Source organism: Brachyistius frenatus, unplaced genomic scaffold, assembly GCF_029030835.1.
Source record: "Brachyistius frenatus isolate BFR_SWC_R1_liver_20210118 unplaced genomic scaffold, ASM2903083v1 Contig_527, whole genome shotgun sequence".
Taxonomy (NCBI): Eukaryota; Metazoa; Chordata; class Actinopteri; family Embiotocidae; genus Brachyistius; species Brachyistius frenatus.
This window is the reverse complement of record NW_027211126.1, coordinates 48971-76858: the sequence shown is the minus strand read 5'-3', so window position 1 is coordinate 76858 and position 27888 is coordinate 48971. Positions and strand designations below refer to the sequence as shown.

General features: G+C 42.5%; 2 protein-coding genes across 3 annotated transcripts; both read left to right on the top strand.

Annotated features, from left to right (window-relative positions):
• Positions 1 to 3969: 3969 nt before the first annotated feature.
• On the top strand, positions 3970 to 12170 carry spra (sepiapterin reductase a). Its single transcript, XM_069688113.1, has 3 exons — positions 3970 to 4361; positions 8958 to 9248; positions 10331 to 12170. The coding sequence occupies exons 1-3, from the start codon at positions 4040 to 4042 to the stop codon at positions 10519 to 10521; spliced, it is 804 nt and encodes a 267-aa protein (XP_069544214.1). The 5' UTR covers positions 3970 to 4039; the 3' UTR covers positions 10522 to 12170.
• A 1036-nt stretch (positions 12171 to 13206) lies between these two features.
• smyd1a (SET and MYND domain containing 1a) lies at positions 13207 to 27641 on the top strand. Of its 2 annotated transcripts, XM_069688107.1 has the most exons (10): positions 13233 to 13462; positions 21593 to 21769; positions 23910 to 24123; positions 24207 to 24337; positions 24794 to 24832; positions 25226 to 25421; positions 25508 to 25600; positions 25697 to 25860; positions 27016 to 27184; positions 27288 to 27641. In XM_069688107.1, the coding sequence occupies exons 1-10, from the start codon at positions 13326 to 13328 to the stop codon at positions 27393 to 27395; spliced, it is 1428 nt and encodes a 475-aa protein (XP_069544208.1). In that variant the 5' UTR covers positions 13233 to 13325; the 3' UTR covers positions 27396 to 27641. The 2 variants fall into 2 exon arrangements, with proteins under 2 accessions (XP_069544207.1, XP_069544208.1); XM_069688106.1 differs by lacking the exon at positions 21593 to 21769 and having other exon boundaries at positions 13207 to 13462.
• Positions 27642 to 27888: the final 247 nt, after the last annotated feature.

The window sequence follows — 27888 nt, the reverse complement described above, 5'->3', positions numbered from 1 at the left end:
ATGGGAAAGGACGTGAAGAGTCAAAGTTCCCCTTATAAACCTGCCTTCTGCCTGTGCGAGGGATTTCATTCCACTAGAACGTGCACACATTCCCACTTGCAAAACAACCCATAAGTAGAAACATCTGGCAAGCCATACCTCACCAACTGCCTTCACTAATGGACCATAGGATAGGACTTCTGATTGGTTATGACTGCTCCAGAGCACTTGCACCAAGAAAGGTCTTCACTGGAGGTGATTATGGGATTATTTTGCCATTGAGACAGACCTAGGTTAGAGCATATAGGAAGCATATCACAGTGAGCATACTCGAGGAGGTAACCGGTCTGTGGCATCGCATATCTGTCAGAGAGCTTCCACCTGCATACCAGCAGCTGGTATGAGGTTAGGTTAGGTTAGGTTAAGTTAGGTTAGGTAGTTACTTTATTAATCCCCGAGGGGAATTTTTTTTGCTACAGCAGCATACAGAAGCAATAAGATAATAAATAGAGTGCTCGAGTCCAATTTTACGGACACCAAACCGAGATAAAATTGTCTTTCTCATGAAGATATTCAGTTCCTGCAAGTCTTAAAGGGTCGAATCAAACAGACCAAGTGAGGCCACCTTGAAATGTGCCTTCCCTTCGAAGCACATCCTCACCTCCCAAACATAAAAGACTGGCTTTAGTCTTGCTGAGGCATCTAAGAAAGACACTGGACAAAGATCGTAAATTCAAGAATGATTATGTGTAATCTATGAAAGGCGTTTTTAAAGATGGGAATGCGTAGAGAGCAGACGAGAGTCAGGGTATGCATCGTATATTCCACATCATGGGGTTTATCACTCCAGGAAACCAGAAGATCAGGGGAGTTTTTGATTGATCTGTGAAGTTTGAAGGCACTGCTTTCAATGACCATCTGCCTAAAGGGCCCATTGTTACAAGTTTCTGTGGTGGGAAAATGGAGATAAAGACTCAGAACCAAGGGAGTATCGTATGAAGGTTCACCTGCTTGGAGCTACATCATCTCCAGGCTCAACCAATTGTGGCATGAAGCATCTCACCAGCCAAAATGAGGAAGAATATCCCTTTGCAGTTAGCTTTATCAGAAAACATTTTTATCTCGGTGATGGCCACATAAGCCTGAAATCTGCTGATGCTGCAACAGAGCTGGTAAAAGAAGCTCAAGATGTGCAATCGAGAGGTACTAAAGTCTATTTGTGTCACTCAATGTGCTGATGGGATGAAGAATGTGAAACTAAGCCGTGATAAGAATGTGCTATGAGACACAAGGTACAATGGGTAACATGAGTTGGGGAGAAACTGGAAAATGTGTCATGCTTACAGTCTCCTAAAAATCATGCTTATGTGGCTCGTTGGTCTAGGAGTATGCTCTCGCTTTGGGTGCGAGAGGTCCCGGGTTCAAATCCCAGACGAACCCACTGGGATTTGAATGATGTGTACCCTTTAAATAATGTGGTACGAAAACATTTATTGTTTACTCCCATTCCTGCTAAAATGTGAATGGGAAAGTTGCATTGTTTAAGGCTAAGCAATCTGAAAGCAATGGATTTAGGTAAAGTCTTGCAGCTACTAATTATGTAAAATGAATCCAAGTCGTTAAAGTAACGGTTGCACACTTTAATCCTCTCCAGTATCTAACAACTTTCTACGACCATCTAATCAATCTAATAGATAGATAGATAGATAGATAGATAGATAGATAGATAGATAGATAGATAGATAGATAGATAGATAGATAGAAAGGTGCACATAATAAGAAAAAATTACAAATACGTATACAATAAATAAGATAGATACAAATAACTTTTTAGAAAAGTAAGACTAATGAATAAATACACACACACTCACACACACACAAACTATATACACAAAAATAAATAAATACAACTTGGGATGAAAAAAACCTTTCAACTTTCTTTCTCCTTATCTATGCAAAACGTTCAAAAATATCCCAGGCTACAGATTTATTTTCACAAAAGAGCACATTCATCTAAAGAGTGAAAACATAGAGATGTGTTTCGTAACGTTAACTTAATGCGAATGTTTCCTTTGGTGGGAATCTCCAGAAGATCATCATCTTCACCATGATCACATCCCATCATGTGTTGTTTGGACGAGACGAATCTGTGTTCAACCACGAGATGGCGACATTGCAACAAAGGGATTTACACCGCCAGTTAAATCCCAGAAGAAGAAGCAGTGCAGTAGCTGTGGAAGAGGGGGAAGAACATAAACTATATTAAAGGGAAAGTACAAGAGGCTGTGAATGAAGTAGAAAGATGGTCTTATTCATGGATTCAAGTTTTCTGTGGGAAAAACTAAAACAATGTGGTTTACTAGAAAGAGAGGAGTTGATGCTCAGATAAAGATGTACGGACAAAAGATTGAACAAGTGGAAGTTTGCAGGTTTCTAGGTGTGTGGTTCGATGAGAAGTTAACATGGAATGAGCAGATTCAGAGGATAGTTATGAAATGTAAGAATATTTTAAATGTGACGAGGTGTCTAACAGGGTCAGAATGGGGAGCCAGTTGCTCTGATGAGATCAGTTCTCGATTATTATATATATTATATTATTATATATTTGGATCAGCTGCAAAAACTTCATTAAAGAAGCTGGAGGTGGTGAATCCCAAACTCTGAGACTCTGTTGTGGTGCTTTTAGAACAAGTCCTGTGTCTTCAGGGGAAGGAGGGTGAGACGCCGCTGCATTTGAGACAAGCTCTTAACTTTGAACTACTGGACCAGTCTTCAAAGACATTCTGGAGACGAGTGTCCAACACAAAGGTGGTTCTGCCATGTTGGGAGAGTGAAAGGGCCAAACAGGACTGCTTTGCATGGAGCAGTGGAAAATATGCAAGAGAGATGACATTAGATCAGATAACATTCCCTTCTACAGTACCGCTATCAGCAACACCACCTTGGCTATTTCCCTCAGTGTCAGCTGATCATTATTGTTTGGACACAACCCAAGTACTTAAAGATATTGGTAATATTGCAGGAGTGGTGGAGGACAGACTACAGACAACATATCAATCATTTACCCCGGCACACACAGATGGATCTAAAGATCCTAACACAGGGGGAACCGGTTTTGCGGTCACCATAGCAACCTTGCAATATGAGGTCAAAAGGAGAACATCAGACCATCTGTCTGTTTATACAGTGGAGACGTCGGCCATTTTAACAGCACTGCAGCGGGTGGAGGAGGTTCAGATCAGGAAGGTCATCATCTGTTCAGATTCCAGTTCAGCATTATTGTCAATCATTCACATCTCACAGCAGGCAGGATTTAATCAATGAAATACACAAAACACTGTTCAGACTTAAACATTGAGTATTGTTGTTTCATTCATGTGGGTGGCGGCACACAGAGGGTCAAAGGTCAAATGAAACAGCAGATAAATTAGCAAAGCAAGCTTTGAAATGTCAGAACAAGACAGACATTTTATTCAGCAAAATAGAAGCTGAATCAAGAATCAAAAGAAACACGATTCAGGAATGCCAGCACAGTTGGGACTCAGGAGACACAGGAAGACATCGTTATGTTATTCAGAAAGAAGTTGGCGAAGGGAGGACATCCAGAAGAAAACACATTGACCAGACTGAGGATTGGACACACAAGGCTGAACAAAACAATGACACGAATAAATAAACACCAACAGGACGATGTGAGTTCTGAAAAACAGCAGAAACTGTAGATCACATCATTTGTCATTGCCAGAAATTCCCAATGGAGCGAGACCGGTTGAAGACGAGGCTGGCAGGAGAGGAAGTAGATTTAAAGGATGCATTGACCTTGGGGGCAGGAAAGGTCCTACAATACCTGAAAGAAACAGGATTAGTAAAAAGATTTAGAGCATCGAATCCTTTTATTTATTTATTTTGTAAAGGGAGAGGTGACTCTGGTCCACACCAATGCAGCAGGTGGCGGTAATGCACCTTTCGTTGGATGCCATCCGCCATAAAACTTAAAAGAAGAAGCAGTGCAGGAGCCGCTGGGTGGACCGGGCCACTCTCCTCTGCTGTCTGCTGCACCATGTCGTCCGCGGAGCGTGCTGACCTGGGCCGGGTGCTGTGCATCATAACCGGGGCCTCCAGAGGCTTCGGCCGGACTGTAGCCTTGGAGATGTCTCGGCTTGTGAAACCGGGCTCGGTGCTCGTCCTGGCGGCCCGCTCCGGCGACGACCTGCGGGCGCTGCAAGCGGAGCTGGCCGAGTCGGAGGCAGGTAGAGCCGGCGTGAAGGTGGAGAGTGTGGCGGCAGATGTGGGTCAGACGGAAGGACTGGAGAAGGTTGTCAGAACATCCACAGAGGCTTTCTCCGGAGATATGGATCACCTGGTTCTGGTCAACAACGCTGGTAAGAAGAAAAGTGGAAACTTGGTGGAGCTTTTCAGCTTTTCAGTCTGTCTGGTGGTGAAGTCTCACTGATTACATGGAGCTACTTGATCTCGGGTCCTTGTACTTCTGTTTCACTCGACTTTATATTAGAATTAAAAGAAAACCAGTGTCAAATATTTTGAAGTAAGTTACTGTACAAAGGTCAAAGTCTGAGGCGGCAACTTCAACTCTACTTTTTGTATTTACATTCATCTGACATGTACTTTGGAGATTTAGATTCACATGCAAAACCTGCGATTATCTCATAACAAGTGATGTATTTAACAAAAGTAACCCATATAACATAACAGTTAAATATACAGAGGATGATCTGTGTTCACGTTCAACTTAAATTATCATGTAAATCACCAATATATCAGTTTATATCACGATATAATGTAGGTGAGCAGACCTGTGCTTCTCGAATAACATAAATTGAAATATACAGAGAAAAGAAATACAAGACAATAGTTGTCACATTTATATATTAAATATTAGGACTTTTAGGGCTACAGGTGTTATTTTAAGAATTCTCACATTCAACTTACCAGAAGTTCTGTTGTCAAACACTTCAATAATTTAGTCAGTCCAATGTTAATAAACTCTATTATATGCTGTTTCTATTATCTGAATCTATTCTGATTGTTCCCATCAACCTCCAACATTTATTTACATAACTTCAAAAATCTTTCCAATTCAACAAAAATTAAAAGTATCTTTTAAAAAATGATTTTGTTGATCCAACATCTAAAACAAGCAGCTCTTAAATCAGGTGAGAGCTGGGCATTTCCCATCATGCCTTGAGGCCCTGCAGCAGGTGGAGATCAACTGCAGCCACATTAATGTCAGCAGGTTATTGTTGTCTACATTGCGTAACATCAGAGCAGGTCAGGGTTCAAAGTCAGGTAGAAATCACGCATTGAGCCCATCGCCAACGATCAGTTGTGCGCAGGCCATTTTTGCTAAGAACAAAGGCAAATTGGCAGGTAAAACTACACAGCTGGGAACAGGTGAGGTGGGTGTGGCAGTCAGGTGACTGGGAACCAAACAAACAACCGTGACATCACCCACTGTGTTTGTGAGCTGTCGTTCCGAAGCCTCCAGTTCTGTGTTTTGGCCGTCACCAATCTTTTGGAGCCAGAAGTGACCATATTTGAACGAGCTGTGAGGGAGCAAGCAGTGGACCTGAATCAATCTGATTAGGAACCATACGACACTAAGCTCCGCCCACCAATAGCAGAAACCTGAGTGCACCAAAGGCCTATTATCAAACAGACATGCCTTCCAAAAGTACAGCTTTTAAGCCTAATGTCTAATTAATTATGGGAACATTTTCAGATAGACAACCACAAAACTAATAAGAGGGAGTGACTTTAGCTAATGACACCATAATGACTTGTGGAAAAAAATGATTGACTTTGTATTTGATGAGAGAAGTTGAATGGGAGTCTATGGAGCTGGAGGCTTTTTGAAGCCAACCTCTAGTGGCACTCCGTGGTATTGCAGCGTAAGGCACTTCTGCAATGACCATATTTGCCAATAGATCAGACCGGCATTTCATCATCCAGGGCGTGTTTTCACCTTTCTGGGGGAAAACAATCACACATACTGCAAATAATGGCAACAGAGAATCGGAGAAAGTTGAGACTTTTATCCCAATTTCTGGTTTAAACTAACTGGTTTCAAAAATAACACTATGCCGAAGAGTTTGCTGTGTAGTTAGTTACATCAACAATGATGTGAAAAACTTCTATCTCTGATTTAGTTTTTCCTGTCATGTTCTAAAAATAGATCCTGAGAGAAGGTGGCAGTCTATACCCAGGAAGACAACGGGATGTTGTGGGTTATAAAGTAGCTGTCAGTTGTCAGAGCACAGTGCTATCGCTTGTTAGCATACTATTTGTAGAAAAGGACTGAAACGTGAAATGTTTGTAAAGTAGAAGTCGGCGTTGAACACCTCTGGCCACTGAGTAGGGTTATAGCACCAGCTTGATGCCAGCTGGGAGACTGAAGGGACTAAGGAGGGATCCAATTAAACATTTACATTTTTGTATGTATCTAGCGTGTAGAGTGGAAATACTTCTACTTGACATGGTCATTTATAAACTAATTTAACTCTGGTGATGGTGGTGATGATGGTGATGGTGGTGTGGTGATGATGGTGATGGTGGTGTGTTGATGATGGTGATGATGGTGATGGTGATGGTGGTGTGGTGTGGTGTGGTGATGATGGTGATGGTGGTGTGTTGATGATGGTGGTGATGATGGTGATGGTGGTGTGTTGATGATGGTGGTGGTGATGGTGATGGTGGTGTGTTGATGATGTTGGTGATGATGGTGATGGTGGTGTGTTGATGATGGTGGTGGTGATGGTGGTGATGGTGATGGTGTTGGTGATGGGGATGGTGGTGATGGTGTTGATGATGGTGATGGTGTTGGGATGGTGGTGAGGATGAGGATGGTGATGTGGTGGTGATGATGATGATAGGGATGGTGATGGTGGTGGTGATGATGATAATGATGATGGTGATGTGATGATGATGATGATGATGGTGGTGAAGGTGTTGATGATGGTGGTGGTGGTGATGATGATAATGATGGTGGTGATGGTGATGTGTTGATGATGATGGTGGTGATGGTGATGATGATGATGATGAGGATGTGATGATGATGATGGTGATGGTGAGGATGATGGTAGTGGTGATGATGATGGTGGTGATGTGATGGTGGTGATGTGATGGTGGTGATGATGATGGTGATGTGATGATGATGATGATGATGATGATGATGATGGTGATGATGATGGTGGTGATGATGATGATGGTGGTGGTGATGGTGGTGATGATGGTGGTGGTGATGGTGATGATGGTGATGATGATGGTGATGGTGTTGATGATGGTGATGGTGATGATGGATGATGATGATGATGATGATGATGATGATGATGATGATGATGATGATGATGATGATAGGGATGGTGATGGTGATGGTGGTGGTGGTGATGTGATGATGTTGATGATGATGGTAGTGGTGATAATGATGATGGTGATGATGGTGGTGGTGATGATGATGATGATGGTGGTAATGGTGATGATGGTGATGATGATGGTGATGGTGTTGATGATGGTGATGGTGATGATGGTGGTGGTGATGATGATGATGATAGGGATGGTGATGGCGGTGGTGGTGGTGATGATGATAATGATGGTGGTGATGGTGATGTGTTGATGATGATGGTGGTGATGGTGATGATGATGATGGTGGTGATGGTGATGGTGTTGATGATGGTGGTGATGGTGAGGATGGTGATGATGAGGATGTGATGATGATGATGGTGAGGATGATGGTAGTGGTGATGATGATGGTGGTGATGTGATGGTGGTGATGTGATGGTGGTGATGTGATGGTGGTGATGATGATGGTGGTGATGTGATGATGATGATGATGATGGTGATGATGATGGTGGTGATGATGATGATGGTGGTGGTGATGGTGGTGATGATGGTGGTGGTGATGGTGATGATGGTGGTGGTGATGGTGGTGATGGTGATGATGGTGATGATAATGGTGATGATGAAGGTGGTGATGTGATGATGGTGATGGTGATGTTGGTGGTGGTGATGTGATGATGTTGATGATGATGGTAGTGGTGGTGATGATGGTGGTGGTGGTGATGATGATGGTTTTGATGATGATGGTGGTGGTAATGGTGATGATGGTGATGATGATGGTGATGGTGGTGATGATGATGGTGGTGATGACAGCACAGTGTGATTTATTCTAACCTCTGCGACGTCACCCAAAGGATTCCTGATGACCAGTTTTGAGTCCCGTGTTCAGCCGGCTCAGGCCATCATCAGTGGCAGTGGTTGACTCAGTCTTACTCCCAGCTAATCCAACAATGGTGGTATGTGGATGGAGCTGAGAAAGGCCTAACTAAGCTTGATTGTTGTCATGATACCCACCTGTAACAATGCAACCCTACTCTTAGTTATGCATAACTTTAAGCCTAAATAGGTTTAAACTGGTGAGTTATATAAATTCAGCCAGCGGACAGTTTATCTCATGAGTGAGGCCAAAACTTTTTTTTTTTTTTTTTTTTTTTTTTTTTACCAGGCTGTAAACATAATTATTGGTTACCATTGGGGTCTGTGAGGATTAACCCAACTTTAGGAACCAGCCTCTAGTGGCCATTCAAAGAATTAACCGTTTTTGGCATTTTTGCATTGGCTTCATTTTTCAGCCATGAAGGTTGAACCAGACTGACATGGTCAATGTCTCTGTAAAAATGATGGTGTTTAGTTTTCATAAATGTTATTGTGAAATGAAGTCAATCAAACAAATAAGATGCAGTTCACTAGTTCACCTTTGAGATGGGCATGGAGATCTTGGAGAGATACCATGAAGAGATACCACTAGACGTGAGATCATATCTCTTTTTTTCAAATTTAGGTAAATCAACCTTTTAAAGCTTTTCTTTTCTGGATATATCCACATTTTTGAACATGCTTATCTGCAGATGTTGCTCTTATCATGAATCGTGGTTTGATTACATCTTCTTTTCTTTTCCTTCCAGCCTCTCTGGGTGATGTGTCCCGCTATGCTAAAAGCTTCACCAACATGGCCGAGGTGGACTCTTACTTGTCCCTGAACGTCAGCTCCTCCCTGTGTCTCACCGCCAGGGTGTTGCAGGCTTTTCCACAGCGTCCAGGTCTGCGGCGTACCGTAGTCAACGTCACCTCGCTGTGTGCGCTGCAGCCTTTCCGGTCCTGGGTGCTGTACTGCACCGGCAAGGCCGCCCGGGAGATGATGTTCAGAGTGCTGGCGGAAGAGGAGCCGGACCTCCGGGTCCTCAACTACGCTCCAGGTGGGGAGGAAGTGTTGCTGCTTTTTACCTTCAAGTCCATCCTGAAAGGCACATACTTAGTCTGAGTTTGGAGGAACTGAAAGAGTTAATCCTGAAGGAGTCGTGTGTAGGATTTAGTGGCATCTAGTGGTGAAGTTGCACATGGCAACTAACGAAATATCCTTTGCCTCACGTGCTTATAACGTGCTTATTCTCATAGTTTAAGAGAATCTAAGGTGGCCATGAAACTCGCCAAAAATGTAAAAAGGCCGTCTGTATAGCAGTGTTTGGTTTGTCCTTTCTGGGCTGCTGTAGAAACATTGCATTGCAACATGGCACACTGCGTGCAAGACGACGACGGTCATTCTAAGGTAATGACCACAAGAGGTCATTATACACTGATGAAAACAAACAGTAACTGAATATTATATTTCATTTATGCCAGTTGACCTTCACATAAATCCTTCACATTGAGCCTGTAAAGCTGCTGCCACCTTTTTTAAATTACAACAGCATAAAACAAAATAAAGGGAATATGCTTTAAGAAAAAGCTTTCGAAGCTGTATATATATATATATATATATATATATATATACATACACCTATCTATAAAATACCTATAGAAGTCTATAGAAGACCTATAGAAGTATATATATATAGGTATATTAACAAAACACTAATTAAAGTAGTTCAAATTATAAAGCAGTTATAAATCATTTTAATCAATCAAAAATAAAATAAGCAACAAAATATAAACAATTCCGTAATTGACTTTAATTACAAAATAGACATGAATGAAAGGTTCAAATAGATTAATCAAAAAAATACATGAAACAAGTACTTTCTCATAACTCAATATTTAGTTTGGCAATAAAAAAAATGAATAACATACTTGTATCTGCAGTGATTTCTACTCCAGAATAGTATGTTTTTAATGCAGTGCTGCCGGAGGGCCCGAACATCACCACCATCCAATCTTGGTTTTTGGCCTCGTCCGTTGCATTCAGAGATTTCTCCAGATTCTCTGAATCCTTGACGCATATCCTCTCGACACTACTTTAATCCAGGCATGTATTTTTCCCCTGTTCTCTATATTGATCCAGGTCCTCTGGACACAGCCATGCAGGTGGAGGCCAGATCCAAAACAGCTGATTCCAGCATCAGGAAGTCTTTTTTAGACATGTTTGCTCAGGGCCAGTTGCTCACCTGTGAGGCCTCTTGTGCCAAACTGATGAAGCTGCTGTTGGAAGACAATTACGCATCGGGAGCTCACGTAGACTTCTACGACTTGTAGATACAGCATGAAAACTGCAGCCATTTAGCTTTGGGACAGATTATTTATGTCCTTGCTCTTATAGGGAAACTAATGAATACATTTTAAGAGTTAGCTCAAACTACACTGTGAATCATGCAGAATGTAGGTTGTGGCCTTCAATTGATAAACCGAGTCGTCCAGCTGACCAACAGAAAGGCATCAAACTGGAGTTCATCAAATTTACATTTCAAACATTCCAGATCAGAAGTTCACTTGCTGTTTGGTCCGAAGATCTGCAGTTAGTAACGTCAGTGCGGGAAGAGGTGGAGAAAAGAGAGGAGAGTAGGAGGCCTACAACATTCACCAAAAAGCCCCCCAGCTCATTACCACGTGACCACCATGAATAATAATACATTTTCTGAGATATCAAAACAGAAAGTTTCAACATTTAGATTAAAAAACCAAAACTGTAAATAAAAACACAAACAAAGCCTCCTTAGATATCTGTTTACTGAAAGGTCAGTACAGGTGTAAGTTCAACTGCTAATGTTAAGCTCTATGCTAGAGTCCAGAATAGAGATTTTTGCCGTGTTATCATTATTTTTGAACTCTCAACAAGGGAGCAATAGTTTCCACAGTCAGGAGACAGGAGCTGATACTAAAAGTCAGTTTCTTTTAAATCCAGGGTTTCAGCTGATGATCGGTGCCATATTTTCCTTTTGGAACGAGGACCTTCCAAATATGTTTTGGGTGTTGCTTTAACACAGATATACACACACGTATATCTTGGTACCCTCAACAACAGTTTGCTCTGGCAGATTTGGACCAAACTGCCTGTCGACAGGTGCAGAAGTCTTACTGAGAGCTGCACAAGTCACTTGTTTGCAATGATAGCCGTTGAAGGTTGTGCAACAAAATATTGAACGGTCCCATTGATTTTGTCTTCACCCTTTTTCAGTTGTTTTATAATTTGAAATATTCTGTTCAATCCAAAATAAAAATAAAAGTCTGATTTTTTTATTTGATTTTAATTAACAATCATGGAAGCCATTTAACCCATGTTAGTTTCAAATTATTCAAGCTAAAAATTGTGGGTTTTTCTTTTTTTCTTTGGAAGACCAACAAATTCATTCATGACTATTAAACTGTCTTCAAAACTTTACGCAATTTTTGCTACTGTTTTGCTTTAGCACTTTGTCACATCCTTAGCCGTTACTGTATCTGTGTGGTTATTGGTTGATTTCAATGTCATACCAACCCTCACTCAGAGATGATATTTTTTTAATTGAATATTGTCAATCCTCTCCTCTAACTGTCAGCTCGGATGATGACGAGTTGATAATGTCCTTTATTGTTCTTGTTGTCACAATTCACAGTCTCGATCTTACTAAATCTTACTCTGGTGTTTAAGGTGCCTTACTTGTGAAATCTGTATTTTTATGTTAATGACATACTGTCTTTTAGTCATAGTTACTTTGTGAACAGTGATTAATGCTGCAGTGCTTTACAGTATGGAAAAATGTTTGACATATTTTTCACAGTCAAATGTCATTTTTTTAAAATTATTATATGAATGTGAAATGGGAATTATGGCTTTGTCAATGCTAAATCATGTTTGTGAACTTAATATTGTATGCCTATATTCGACAACTAAATAAACTATAAAAGGGTCCTTTTTGTAATTGTTACATTGTCTATTTTTTTTATCCTTTTTTCATATATGCCATTGAAGCCCATGATTCTAGGCTGAATGTCTCATAAACATACTGCCGTATGTCTAAAAGTTATAATAAAACCCTGTTCCCAAAAAAGAGAAGGTTTATTTTTTTATGGAAAAATATCTGCTCATTTTGAATTTGATGCCAGCAACACGTTTTTAAAAAGTTGGGACAGGGCCAACAAAAGACTGGAAAAGTTGTGAAAGCTCAAAAAACAAAAAACTGGTGGAACATTTGACAACAAATCAGGTTACCATGACAACAGATCAGTAACATGATTGGGTATAAAAAGATGATTTCAGAGAGAGGGAGTCTCAGCAGTGAAGACAGTGGAGACACATGAATGTACAGCTCAGACAATAAGGATTTGAACAGTTACACAATTATTTTTGTTGCGGCTCAGCACATTTAAATTTTGAAATTTAATTTTTTACTGTCTTCAAAAAATTGAGATATACAGACCTCTGAAAATGTTAAATGTTACAGTCAGTGTTTCTTGGGCTTCTTTGTGTGTTAAGATTGTTTTTTATTTGAATTTGAACGTGCTGAGCGCAAGCATGAGAACATTTTATGAAAAGACATCCCCTGATATGGGCTGGAGACGCCTCTGACCTGACAGTGGGGACAAAAGGTCAAGGGTCACCAAAATTGTTAGTCTTGACGAGCAGTTTGGATGTTTGACAGATCTTGATTACAAAAACCAATCCTGATGACATCTGATCAAAAATGCAGATCATTAATAGTTACTGACTGAAAGTGAAAATGCTGTACGAGAGGCTGCCACTGAATCTGTTTTCTGTCATGTGCCTCTGACAGACAGTCACAGCTGCCTCCGACCAAAATACCGCGAGGAGCAAGCAACCCAAACATGGGACGACACCCACCACGACCTCTCCTTTCCCCCAGCCCTCCACATCTCCCGTTGCTCACCTCCATTCCCCACTCTGGGGAGGAGGTACAACCCCTTAAGGGTCCCAATTTATTTTTGGGCCCTAAGCAGGGGAGGGGCTTAGCAGAGAGAAGAGCGGACCAGTGCTCCTGAATGTTATAGTGAGAGCGTCTCGGCCTGTCCCACCCTATACACCCTCCTCCTCTGTCTCCTCTGGGTTTTGTCTGGTCGGTACAATGACTGTGGGGAACATGGAGAGCGTGGAGCTGTTTGATGCTGGGGAGAAAGGTCGCGGCCTGAGGGCCACCAAAGAGCTCAGCACCGGGGAGGTGGTGTTCGCCGAGCCCAGCTTCTCCGCTGTGGTCTTCGACAGGTACGAGTCTCCCGTCTGATGTGGTTTTTAGATGAGGTGGACTGATCTGTTTTTTTTTTTTAACAATAAGCATGTCTTTACATACTTGCAAGTTTGTTGTGGACGGTATTCTTTGCATCCCCAAGTTCTCATAACACCAGCAGTGAGAAGGCTGTCGAGGTGTAATGTGAACTTGAGCATGACGTGATTTTGGATTCAGTTTTCAAAAGCAAGGAGTCTCTATGCCAAAGGACCCTTAGACATCACTCTCACATACAGTGTTGCTTATATGCTACATATTACTTGAAACATTATGATGTTACAGTTGCTGAAGGTTTATGTTATATATTTAAACTATAACTGTTTTACATGTGGCACAAAAAGCAGGTTTTATGGCAGTTTGTTGTGAATCTGACTGCTGATTCTCTGTGTAGTTTGGACTCAGGAAGCAGACCTGTTGCAGATACTGAAACAGGACGGATGAGGTTTACTTTGCTGGTCTCAACTGGAACAGACACTTTAAGAATAAAGCTGCAGCTGTGTGACGTTTCACGTTTTAACACACAGTAGATGTTAAAGTTTAGATTCAAAACTACAGCAGGATTTCTGACTTGATTTGTGGTCTCTAATAGTAGAAATGTAAAAGGAACACTGATTTGTTATTGTTTTTTTTTTAAACCAAGGCTTAAAGAGTCAAATGATACAATGCTCTTGTCGGTGCATGAAGTATGAAGCTGTAGTCAAGTCAATTGTATTTCTATTTCTGTAGCGCCAAATCACAACTCAGGTTATTTCATGGCATTTAACACAGGAAAGTCCTTCCAGCAGAACTTTACAATATTATACAGAGAAACACGAGCGAGGGAACTAGATGGAGAGGCAACAGACAATAAGCAGAAAATGAAGTTAATGAGATGTAATGGTGAGATATGAGTTATAGAGAGTGAAAGAAGCCCAGTGCATCATGGGAGGTCCCTCAGCAGCCTCGGTCTATAACAGCAGAACTGCAGGATGGTTCAGGTCCACCTGAACAGCTTCAACTATAAACTTTATCAAAAAGGAAAGTTTTGAGTGGAACCTTAAAGCTCGAGAGGGTTTCTGCTCCTGAACACAAACTGGGAGCCGGATCCTCAGGAGAGGAGCCTGAACTTCTACTAGTCAGCCGGCTGTTAACTTTACAAAGCTTAAAAATGTTGGCAGCTATCCCGTCTCCAAACTCCAAGAGTACACAAACAGAGGTGTAAAAATGTTTTGCTTGGAGACTTACATGGAGCTAAATGCTGTTTCTCTGCTCCCAGTTTTTACACTAAGCTGAGCTACTTCAGGCTCTAACTCCATATTTAAAACTAAAGAAAAGACAATCTTCTTAACTGCTTTTCTTCTTTTACTGACAATCCAATCAGCTCCATTGATTCCCTTTAAAACTGCTGTGGCGCAGCGTGTTGTCAGTTTTCTCATGACTGGAGGAGCAGACGAGCACAATTGACATACTCGGGAAGAGGTAACTAATATTATAAATGTGTCTTCCCTTGGTATTATAAGAAATAAGGGCGGCACGGTGGTGCAGTGGTTAGCACTGTCACCTCACAGCAAAAAAAAAAAAAAAAAAGGTTCCGGGTTCGAATCCGGTCCTGGGCCTTTCTGTGCGGAGTTTGCATGTTCTCCCTGTGCTTGCGTGGGTTCTCTCCGGGTTCTCCGGCTTCCTCCCATCATCCAAAAACATGCACCTCAGGTCAGGTTACCTGGCGCCGCACTAGTGGCAGCCTGTTGCAGCATCTCCCCCCTGAGAGCCCCCCTGCTGTAGTGAAGACATTTCCCCTCGGGGATTAATAAAGTGTATAAAATCAAAATCAAATCAAATTCAGTTGAATGATGTAAATAGAAGAGTCAAACAAAAACTGGCATCTTATAAACACTGTCAACAATGACTGAAATGCCAAAGTGAACAGAGACCACTCATCCAGTGTTGTGAAATCAGCTGCTGGAACGAAGAAGAAGTAGGTTACCCACTACTTATTAACAACACTGATAAAGAGCAACGTGTTTGGTGGAGTTTTGAACTCATCAGGAGCGCTGAGAAGTGAGTTATTGTACAGTCTAATTGCGGTCGGCAGGAATGATCTCCTGTATCAGGAATGATCTCCTGTATCAGGAATGATCTCCTGTATCAGGAATGATCTCCTGTATCTGGAATGATCTCCTGTATCTGTCCTTGTGACAGCGGAGCTGAAGGAGTCTTTTGGAGAAAGTGCTCTGCTGTCCCTGCAGCAGGTGGAGAGGGTGGTCAGGATTATCCAATATGGATAATAGTTTGTTCAGCGTCCTCCTCTCCACCACCTTTTCCAGACTGTCCAGTTTGTAGCCGATGATGGAGCCGGCCTTCTTAACCAGTTTGTTAAGTCTGTTGGTGTCACCGGCTCCAATGCTGCTCCCCCAGCAGACCACAGCGAAGTACAATGCACTGCCCACAACAGATGGTAGAACATCGCCAACATCTTGCTGCACACATTTAAGGATCGAAGTTTCCTCAAGAAAAAGAGTCGACTCATCCCCTTCTTGTAGACAGCGTTGATGTTGGTCTTCCAGTTCAGTCTGTTGTCGATGGACACATCCAGGTACTTGTACTCCTCAACCATGTCCACCTCCTCTCCCAGAACTCTCAGCGGTTGTGGAGCCGTCGTCTTCCTCCTGAAGTTGACCACCATCTCTCTGGTCTTGGCCACGTTCAGGAGCAGCTGATTTCTTCCCGCCCACTCCACAAAGTCCTCCACTACTGCCCTGTACTCCTCCTCCCGTCCATCCCTTATACACCATCTACTGACTCCTCCTCCCGTCCATCCCTTATACACCGTCCACTGCAGAGTCATCAGAGAACTTCTGCAGATGTCTTGACTCTGAGTTGTTCTGGAAGTCAGTGGTGTAGAAGGTGAACAGGAAGGAGACAGAACAGTTCCCTGAGGAGCTCCAGTACCACTGACCACCGTATCAGACAGCACACTGCCCAGACGGACAAACTGTGGTCTGCCTGTCAGGTAGTCAGTGATCCAGGAGATGGTGGACGTGTCCACCCCCACCACCTGCAGCTTCTCACTCAGCAGCAGTGGTTGGATGGTGTTAAATGCACTGGAGAAATCAAAGAAAGTGATTCTCACAGAGTCACCGGTACCATCCAGGTGAGACTGAGCTTGTTGCAGCAGGTAGATGATGGCGTCGTCCACTCCCACATGAGGCTGGTACGCAAATTGTAGAGGGTCCAGAGAAGATTTCACCAGCGGCCTGAGGTGGGCCAAGACCAGCCTCTCCAGCACCTTCATCACATGAGATGTGAGGGCAACCGGTCGGTAGTCGTTGAGGCCAGATGGAATCGTCTTCTTGGGGACAGGAACCAGGCAGGATGTCTTCCACAGCACCGGGACATCCTCCTGCTTCAGGCTCAGGTTGAAGAGGTGTTGTAGGACCTCAGCCAGCTGGACGGCGCAGGTCTTCAGGACCCCGGGGCCGATGCCGTCAGGTCTTCAGGACCCCGGGGCCGATGCTGTCAGGTCTTCAGGACCCCAGGGCCGATGCCGTCAGGTCTTCAGGACCCCGGGGCCGATGCTGTCAGGTCTTCAGGACCCCAGGGCTGATGCCGTCAGGCCCTGCAGCCTTGCGTTGGTGGAGTCTCTCCAGCTGTCTCCTAACCTGGCCAGTCATCACAGAGAGGGGGGTGGGGGGGTTAAGGTGTCGATGGAGGAAGAGCCCTTTGAGATTGAGGGCTCTATGCAGTTCACCAGGGGGGGCAGAGGGGGGAGGGGAGGAGGCAGCAGAGGTGTTTGGGAGGTGTAAGGTGTGGAGGAGACAGATGAGGGTAGTGAACTAAACCTGTTGAAGAAACAGTTTAGCTCATTGGACCTCTCCAGGTTCCTCCTGGTTGTTTCTCTCCGGGTTCCTCCTGGTTGTTCCTCTCCAGGTTCCCCCTGGTTGTTCCTCTCCAGATTCCCCCCGGTTGTTCCTCTCCATGTTCCCCCTGGTTGTCTCTCTCTCCCCTTGAACCCAGTAATCTCCTTCATACCGGTCATCACCTCCTCAAGTTGTTCTGCTGGAGTTTTGCCTCCAGCTTCCTCCTGTAGGAGTCCTTGCACTCCCTCATCTTCTCCTTCAGGTGGCGCTGCACTCTCCTGAGCTCCTCCCTGTCCCCAGACCTGAAGGCTGCTTTCTTCTGATTAAGAAGCACCTTCAGGTCACTGGTGATCCACGGTTTGTTGTTGGGGAAGCAGTGTCCAGTCCGGGATGGTACGGTGGTGTGTTCACAGAATTTGATGTATTCTGTGATACAGTCCGTCCTGCTGTTGATGTCCTCCCCATGTGGTCCACACAGCACATTCCAGTCCGTGGACTCAAAGCAGTCCTGCAGGGCGTCTTTAGCCTCCTGTGTCCACCTCCTCACAGTCCTGGTGGTTACAGGCTGCCTCTGCACCAGGGGAACATACCTGGGAGTCAGCAGGACCAGGTTGTGGTCTGATCTACCAAGGGGGGGAAGGGCAGTAGCACTGTATGCATCCATGGCATTAGCATACAGTAGGTCCAGAGTTTTATTGTTCCGTGTGGGGCAGTTAACATACTGGTGCAAAGTTGGCAGTACTTTATCCAGACTGGTTAAAGTCTCCAGTAACTAACAAAAATGCACCGGGATGCTGAGTCTGAAATTTGGACACAGTGGAGTGGATGGTGTCCACTGCTGCCTCTACGTCAGCTGATGGAGGAACATACACAGCGATAACAATGGCGGACGAGAACTCCCTCAGCAAATAATAAGGGCGCATCCCCACGGCTAGAAGTTCAATGTCCGGGCTACAGAAACATTCCTTCACACACACGTGGTCGGGATTGCACCACCTCTCGTTCACATAGACTTCAATCCCTCCACCTTTCATCTTGCCGCTCCGAACAACGTCTCCGTCCGCCCGAACAGTCCTGAAGCCGGGTACGGCCGCGCTGTGGTCCGGGAAATGTGAGTGCAGCCATGTCTCGGTGAAACACATGATGCTGCACTCCCGGTATTCCCGCTGGGTCTTTACCAGCGCGCCGAGCTTGTCCGTCTTGTTGGCCAACGACCTCACGTTCCCCATTAAGATCTCCGGTACCGCTGGCTTGTATTTCCTCCTTTCCGCCTTCATCTTAGCTCCGGTTCTGCAACCCCGACGTCTTCTCCGAAGTTCGATGGGGATCTCAGGCCTCGCTCCGGGCAGCAGCAGTAGAGGTCTACTCAGCGCAATCAGCTGATTACGAGAGTAAACAATAACAGTGCCCCCAACCAGAAAAGTGGAAAAGTTACGGTCCATTGTCTGACTGTTAACTTAACACACGGGAAGAAAAGAAAACAACAACTCCGAAGAGAGAAGAAAGAAAAATACTTAAAACAAAACACACTCGGGGGGAGCTGCTGTAACAGGCTGCTGCTAGCGCGGCGCCATCTTTTCAATTATTACCTTTTTATGTATAATGTAATTTCAATTTATTTATATTTAACCCGAGTGCCTTTTTTATATTTTATGGCTGAGATTCTCTGCCAACCGCCTGATTCACATCCGATTCAATAGACACGAGTCAGCTTATTTTTTTAGGTGATTAACTGAATTGGAAGGTTGTAAGTGATCTAAGTGGGATTAAATAGGTGGAACATCCACCAGAGTATCATCTTTAACAACACCCTCCTGTTCCCTTCTGCTCATCTCGCACCGCCGCCGTTCACGCTGATCTACGGAAAAATTGCAAATCTGAGAAAGCACCAAAATGCCAGCGCGTCACAATTTTGCGCTGTGATTTGCGTCACTTTTATGTCTCCACAACCAACAACAAGCCGGAGCCACAGACTTTACATTTTTTGGGTTGTCCGTCCATCCCGCTCCTCTGAACATGATAACTCAGGAATGCCTGCGGGGAATTTCTTCGATTTGGGAGTCAAAGGTCAAAGTCACTGTAACGTCATGTCGACCCATTCTGTCGTTCTTCATTTTATTGAATTTTTTTTTTAAAGTTTAGCACAACCATTCAATTTGGCGTAAAGGATGAACTGAGTAGATCTTGATCAAAGGTCAAGGTCAGGTCATATGAGGTCACGGATTATATGTTAAGGGTCAAAGGTCACAGGAGAGGGTCACTGTGACCTCACATCTGCACAAATTTTGTGAAAGAATTTCTTCAAACTTGACATAAACGTTCTGTCCTGTCCAATACTTGTGAACTTTGTTTGTGGCACAAACAATGACTTGAATTCAAAGATGCACTAATTACAAATTGGTAATTCAAGGTCAGAGGTCAAGGTCACTGTGACCTCACATCCCGTCAGTCCGTCCCATTCTGATGGACGCAATATCTCAGGAGCACCTTTAATTTCTTCAAATGAGACACAAATATTCACTTCGACTGATGAAATGATTTGATTTTGGTGGCCAAAGGTCAAAGGTCACCGCAACCTCTCAAAACACATTTGTGGGAATAATTGAAGAATTCTCACACTAATTATGACAAAATTTAACGCAAATGTCTAATGGATTAATATGATGAAATTCTGACATTTTATGTCCAAAAGGTCACTTCACTGTGACATCAAAATGTTCAAAACACCATAAACCAGGAACAGACTTGTGAGCATATTTTACATTTGATCAGATATTATTTTGGTGACAGAAGTCTGTCCTCCTGAAAACTGTACAGATATTCTGTTTTGTACGGTTGACGATGTTTGAGTAGAATTTGTAGCTTCTTTACATAGACATCTATATTTCAAGCATTGTTTACTGTTAATTGTCTAATGTCAATCAGCGTTATTGGCTAAGTGTGTGAAAACACAAAGTCGTCCCTCTGTTCTGAGTCTGGACACTTCGTATGTTAAACTGGAGTTTGCCTGGCCGGCTGCTCACTGTGCCGCATTACCAGACACAGATAAAACCATATATGAGCGACAGGCCGTTGGTGTCCAAAACAGCAGGCATAAACTGAGAGGATCTGCCTAATTTAATATCTACAGAGAACAAAGAGCTCTGAGCGTCTGGGGGTCAGCAACCAATCAATGATTACATGCAGTACCGAGTCTGCTCACTGTCCTGTCAGACAGGCTGAATAAACTGTTTACACTGAAGCACATGCTGCTGTCTGCCGAGCTCGGCGGCTTCACTCACACTGCAGGTCTCTTCTGTTTGTTGGCACTCGAACAGCAGAACAAATGCAGAATTTTTTGTTGTTTGATCATGTTCGAATATCTGGATTTACTTTGACAACAACAGACCTCATTCACCAAAGAAGAAATGTCTTCATGAGTCTGCATCAGATTCATGACCTATTCTTAAACTGCAGAACTGTTTGCACCTGTGTTCTTATATTAAAGTCATAAATTGAAAGCACGTGCCGGTTGTTCCAAATCAGCGTAGATGAACATCCTGCCAATGCCCATAAAAGGGCATGAGGCTACAGGGCTGCGTGCACACGTGGCATAAGTACTGTAAAAAAAATGTATTGAAAAAAAGAGATTTGATTTGATTTTTTTTTTTTTTTGATTTTATACACTTTATTAATCCCCGAGGGGAAATTTCTTGCATGGGATGCGATTGCTCGTTCGGTGAAGCGTGTGTCAGGAGAACGGTGGATTATATAATACGAGCAGGGAGCCTCCAGGTCCTGTTCACCGGCCTCACATCTGGGCTCAGACGGTCCTGGACATCCAACCACTGACAGACATCAACACTGGCTACAACCCAGGAACACTTCAAGAAATTAATTTAAAAAATGTAAAGAGTAAAGATACAATGAAAGCTCTTTGTTTTGTTGGTGATGTTCTTGAGATTAATTGTAATATTTAATGAAAGTCAAATAATTTTTTAATTTTACAAACAAGCAGATGATTGCTGTCAAACTTGGAAGGCAAAGCTATCATCCGGTCCTCTGAGTGTTAATGTAGTGTTTATATTATTTATTATATTTGGTAAAGTAATGAAAATAAATATTAAAATAATAATAATAATATTATGAAAAATAACATTGTAGCTTAAATACTATAATATTATACTACTGTAGAATGGAAGAAAAGGTAATATCCAATGAACATGGAAAACCTTCCAGTTGTTGTTCAGTTTTTCTTAAAGTCGCTGTGAGGTGTGTTTGTTTCTCCCTCAGTTTGGCCTCCCAGGTGTGCCACAGCTGTTTCCGCCGTCAGGCCAATCTGCACCGCTGCGCTACTTGTAAATTTGCTCATTACTGCGACCGCACCTGCCAAACGGCATGCTGGGATGAACACAAGCGAGAGTGCGGCGCCATCAAGAGGATTGGCAAGGCACCCGGCGAGAACATTCGGTAAGACCAGAAGACCATCTCGACGTAAGAGAAAGCCGCAAAAGATGAATGAAATGGGTATTATATGGAACCAAATCTTTGTTCTAGATATGCCTACTAACTTTCAGAGGGTTCATCTTGTGAGATCCATTTATGCATTTTGTAAATTGTAACCCTTTAATCTCAGATTTTGGCCTGACGGTAGAATTACCATCCCATTCGGTCAGCAACCTGTGTGCTATGTTAAATAAAATATATCAACAGCTACTGGTCAGATCGAATTTAATATCTTTCCACACTGGGGACAAATGACAGCATGAAAATGCTAAATACACCAAAAAAAGTTCAAATAGATTCACACCACCTCATTCTTCTCATTCTAATGGATTTAAAGCAGAGAAAGTATATTTTTTAAAATCAGTACACCTTTGTGTGTATACAGCATTTTAAAATGTTAAAATTTTTTAACCTGTCCGAGAGAATGACTCCATCAACATGATCAATTAACTAGCGGGTAATCTCCCATAATCCTTCACCTGTGTTTGCTCTGTCCCTAGTCAGTGCAGCAGAGGTGGAGCTCCGCAACCTCATGAGAGCTCCGCCAACAGTGAGACACAGATCAGAGGACAGAAATACAACCTTCAACATGCCTGCAAAACACAGCAGAGAATCTCAAAATTGAACTGGAAAGAAACTATAAATTAATTAAATAACATAAATACAATATTTTCGTCTGGACTGCAACAGCGGGGGCGGAGCTATAAAGCGTCACTGAGTTAGTGAGAGATCAAAGTTACACAACAGTTCGTCTGTATGCCGCAACTTTTCAAATTAAAAGCCCTCCAGTGTTTATTTCAGGAAGGACATGAGGTCCCAATCGAGGCCAAACACTGCATTTTCCTTGTTAAATCTTAAATTCAAACTTTTTATGTACACTTTTCAAACCAGTTGTGTCACACACGAGCTGCGTGTCCTGTAGGAGGTATTTAGGGAACATCTTTGTAATTATAGATCAGAAAATAATGGAAAAAAATAAGTCCCGCGTGACGACTTAGATTTATGATTTTGGACTTCAGGGAGGACACGTTCTTACTCGCAAGTTTCGTCACTATATGTAATAACATGACTTTTCTATTTGACATGAAAAATGATGTTAGTCTGTAATAATTCAATAGGAGAATTTTGAAGCTACTTTGCGTTGTTGTATATAAGTCTGTACATGCTACATTATGTGTTGTCTATCAGGCTTGGTGTCCGATACCCTTGATGGTAATATTAGTGTTGCTTTATATATATTTTATGTATTTTATACATTAGTGTACCCCCTAATTTTGATTGTCATGCACATGGAATTAATAAAATCAAACATTCAATCCATCCATCAATCAGGGAGATTTGCAGTATAATAAAAGTACAAAGATGTTGATGGACTACAAACGCTGCTGTTACTTAAAACTGTTAATGGTGTTTTAGTGTAGGATTGAATCATATCTCCATATCTCCATACCATCATATCTCCATATCTCCATATCTCCATACCATCATATCTCCATATCTCCATATCTCCATATCTTCATACCATCATATCTCCATATCTCCATATCTCCATACCATCATATCTCCATATCTCCATACCATCATGTCTCCATATCTCCATATCCTCATATCCCCATATCTCTATCTCCGTATCTCCATATCTCCATCTCTACATCTCCATATCCCCATATCTCTATCTCCATATCTCCATATCTCTAAATCACCATATCTCCATATCTCTATATCTCCATATCTCCATATCTCTATATCCCCATATCTCTATATCTCTATATCCCCATATCTCTATATCTCTATATCCCCATATCTCTATATCTCTATATCCCCATATCTCTATATCTCTATATCTCTATATCTCCATATCTCATATCTCTATATCCCCATATCCCTATATCTCTATATTTCGATATCCTCATATCTCCATATCTCTATATCCCCATATCTCTATATCTCTATATCTCCATATCTCCATATCTCCATATCCCCATATCTCTATATTTCTATATCTCCATATTTCTATATCTCCATATCTCTATATTTCTATGTCTCCATATCTCCATATTTCCATATCTCCATATCTCCATATCTCTATATCTCCCCCGGCCAGCCTGGCAGCTCGTGTGCTGTGGCGCATACACAAGGACACGAGCGTGGCGTCCGACAGTCAGCTGGTGTCGGTGGACCAGCTGGAGGACCACGTCGCCGACCTTCCCCAGGAAGACCTGAAGCGTCTCCAGACCGACGTGCACAGTTTCCAGGAGTACTGGTCGTACGGAAGGAAGCGCCACTCGGACGACTACATCTCACACATATTTGGCATCGTCAGTGTTGTTTCATTGTTTTCATTATGTATTATCATTTCAACATTTAAACTTCACTATAACTGCTGCTCCTCTGTTTGCAGATCAAGTGTAACGGATTCACGCTGAGTGATCAGAGAGGTCTTCAGGCCGTCGGCGTGGGTCTCTTCCCCAACCTGTGTCTGATCAACCACGACTGCTGGCCCAACTGCACCGTCATCCTCAACCATGGAAAGTAGGTATCCAAGCTCACGGAAAATCACCACGAGAGCGCTTTGTAGGAAACGTATTCAAAAACATATATTTTAATGAATGTCAATGGAAGCTGAATGAAAGCTATTCAGTGGGTGTAAAGTGTCATTTTTTCCCCCCATCTCAGTATTTTTATTCTTTTTGATAATATTAGGACCATTATGGGACAAACAGACTCCAGTATTCACAGAGCAGAACATGTCTGGTAACCAGCATCAATCCAGAGCTGGAATAACACTGTTTGTTTTCTGTGTCACAATTTAATCTAACAGAACTCTTGAATGGGAAATATATCTTATGTAGGCACATGAAGTACAACAATACATCTAGATTAGGACAGAGTTAGAGGACCACGCTGACTCACTGATGCTTTATTTAAAACAGAAAACTATTGTAATGGGTCATTTTTGAATTCATAGACTTTGACTTTCTTTTTCAGCCAAGCAGCTGTGACTTCTGCTCTCCACTCCCAGAGGAGGTAACATCTATCTATCTATCTATCTATCTATCTATCTATCTATCTATCTATCTATCTATCTATCTATCTATCTATCTATCTATCTATCTATCTATCTATCTATCTATCTATCTATCTATCTATCTATCTATCTATCTATCTATCTATCTATCTATCTATCTATCTATCTATCTATCTATCTATCTATCTATCTATCTGTCTGTCTGTCTGTCTGTCTGTCTGTCTGTCTGTCTGTCTGTCTGTCTGTCTGTCTGTCTGTCTGTCTGTCTGTCTGTCTGTCTGTCTGTCTGTCTGTCTATCTATCTATCTATCTATCTATCTATCTATCTATCTATCTATCTATCTATCTGATCCTAAGACCCAACGTACCAACCTTTCTTCCCTTCATCCCAGGATTGAGCTCCGGTCTTTGGGGAGAATCTCTGAGGGTGAAGAACTGACCGTCAGCTACGTGGATTTCCTCAACCTGTCCGCTGACCGCCAGAAGAAGCTGAAGGAGACTTTCCACTTTGAGTGCACCTGTAGTCACTGCAGGCAGCACATCAGTGACGACCTGATGACAGCTGCTGCAGACAGCGAAGGGAGCAAAGTGAGTGATGGGAGACAGAAAACCTTTATCTCATGTGTTTCTACTTTAATGTTGTGTTGTCACTTTGTGCTTCTTGTGTCAATAAGCCGTCTGCTGAGAAGGTGAAGGAGGTGACCGCCTTCAGTAAGGAGTGTCTGGAGAAGATCGAGATGTCCCGTATTGAGGGGCAGTACCACGAGGTACTGCTGTCAGCTTCTCTCCAGGTCCTTTCCTCTTGTCATTTAATTGCTTTAATTGTTTTTTTCCAACAAACATCTTCTCTGTCCTCCCTTCAGGTGCTGAAGTTGTGTCTGGAGTGTCTGGAGAAGCAGGAAAACGTCCTGGCTGACACTCACCTGTCGAAGCTGCGTGTGCTCAGTGTTTGCAGTGAGGTGCTCTCATATATGCAGCTCTTCTCCGAGGCTGCAGATTACGCCCGCAGGATGATGGAGGCATACACGTGAGTACGGACTACAGACTGGATATAAAACTACAGACCGGATATAAAACACAGACTGGATATAAAACACAGACTGGATATAAAACTACAGACTGAATATAAAACACACACTGGATATAAAACTACAGACTGGATATAAAACTACAGACTGGATATAAAACACAGACTGGATATAAAACTACAGACTGGATATAAAACTACAGACTGAATATAAAACACACACTGGATATAAAACTACAGACTGGATATAAAACTACAGACTGGATATAAAACCACAGACTGGATATAAAACTACACACTGGATATAAAACACAGACTGGATATAAAACACAGACTGGATATAAAACTACAGACTGAATATAAAACACACACTGGATATAAAACTACAGACTGGATATAAAACCACAGACTGGATATAAAACTACAGACTGGATATAAAACTACAGACTGAATATAAAACACACACTGGATATAAAACTACAGACTGGATATAAAACTACAGACTGGATATAAAACACAGACTGGATATAAAACTACAGACTGGATATAAAACTACAGACTGGATATAAAACACACACTGGATATAAAACTACACACTGGATATAAAACACACACTGGATATAAAACTACAGACTGGATATAAAACTACAGACTGGATATAAAACACACACTGGATATAAAACAGACTGGATATAAAACTACAGACTGGATATAAAACCACAGACTGGATATTAAACTACAGACTGGATATAAAACTACAGACTGAATATAAAACTACAGACTGGATATAAAACTACAGACTGGATATAAAACTACAGACTGAGAGCATGAGGAAAACAAATTGTAATAGCGTTCCAACAGTAAAGCATGGTGGTGGCAGCATCATGATCTGCCAGGAAGAATGTGACAAACTGCCCAAATCCAGGTCTGCAAACCTGCTGATTGAATGCAGATTTGAAGCTTTACCTGCTAACCAAGAAAGCCTTTTATAAAATATTGTATTAAACGTCAGAATGCTTTTTAAATAAGAGATTTCAGTTTTTCATGTTTTAATAAATCACACACACACACACACACACACACACACACACACACACACACACACACACACACACACACATACACACACACACATCCCCCCACCATTTTATACAGGAAATTGTACCACTCCAATAACGCGCAGCTGGGAATGGCCACTATGCGGGCGGGCGTCACCCATTGGCACGCCGGGCAGATCGAGGTGGGCCACGGCCTGATCTGCAAGGCCTATGGCATCCTCATGGTCACCCACGGACCCAACCACGCCATTACCAAAGACCTGGAGGTATCTAAAACACTATACTATGATGTTTGGTGATAAGAAGTACACATTGAAAACATGGAACATGTAAATATAATTCTAAAGATAATCTCCTTTATGCATTCAGTCCATGCGCATGCAGACGGAGGAGGAGCTGAAGATGTTCAAGCAGGACGAGAAGGTGTACCACAAGATGAGAGACGCTGCTCTGAAGAAGCAGCAGCAGCTCGGCTGATGAAAACATCAAAAGGCCGATAATCTCCTTTCCCACTGATTCTCTCTACCAACGACAGACCCTACATCCTCACCTGTCTCTTAACTGTGCTCGGACACGAACCGAGTGTCCTCTCTAAAGCACTGCAGCCAGTCACAGGGCCGAGTCTCTGAATTACTGCTTTTGTCTGATGAATCACTGCTTCTGGTTAAAGTTGAATGTGCAGATGTATCAACAATAAAAGTGGATCTTAGACCCCGACATAAATTATTTGGAATATTTATATTGTCTGTGAATTTTACATCTTACCATCAAGAAAGTACAATTTTCTTCAAGAAAGCCAAACTTCAAAGTGCTATAAGTAAGTTCCATTTTAAGTGCTACTTATTCAAGGTGAAGTCATTTTGTCAAACATCGGGCTCGCTGCTTCATTTCCACATAGTTCCATGTGTGCTCTCTGATCATGTCCACGGTGAAAAAAAAAATCTCAAATGCTCACGAACCACTACTCACA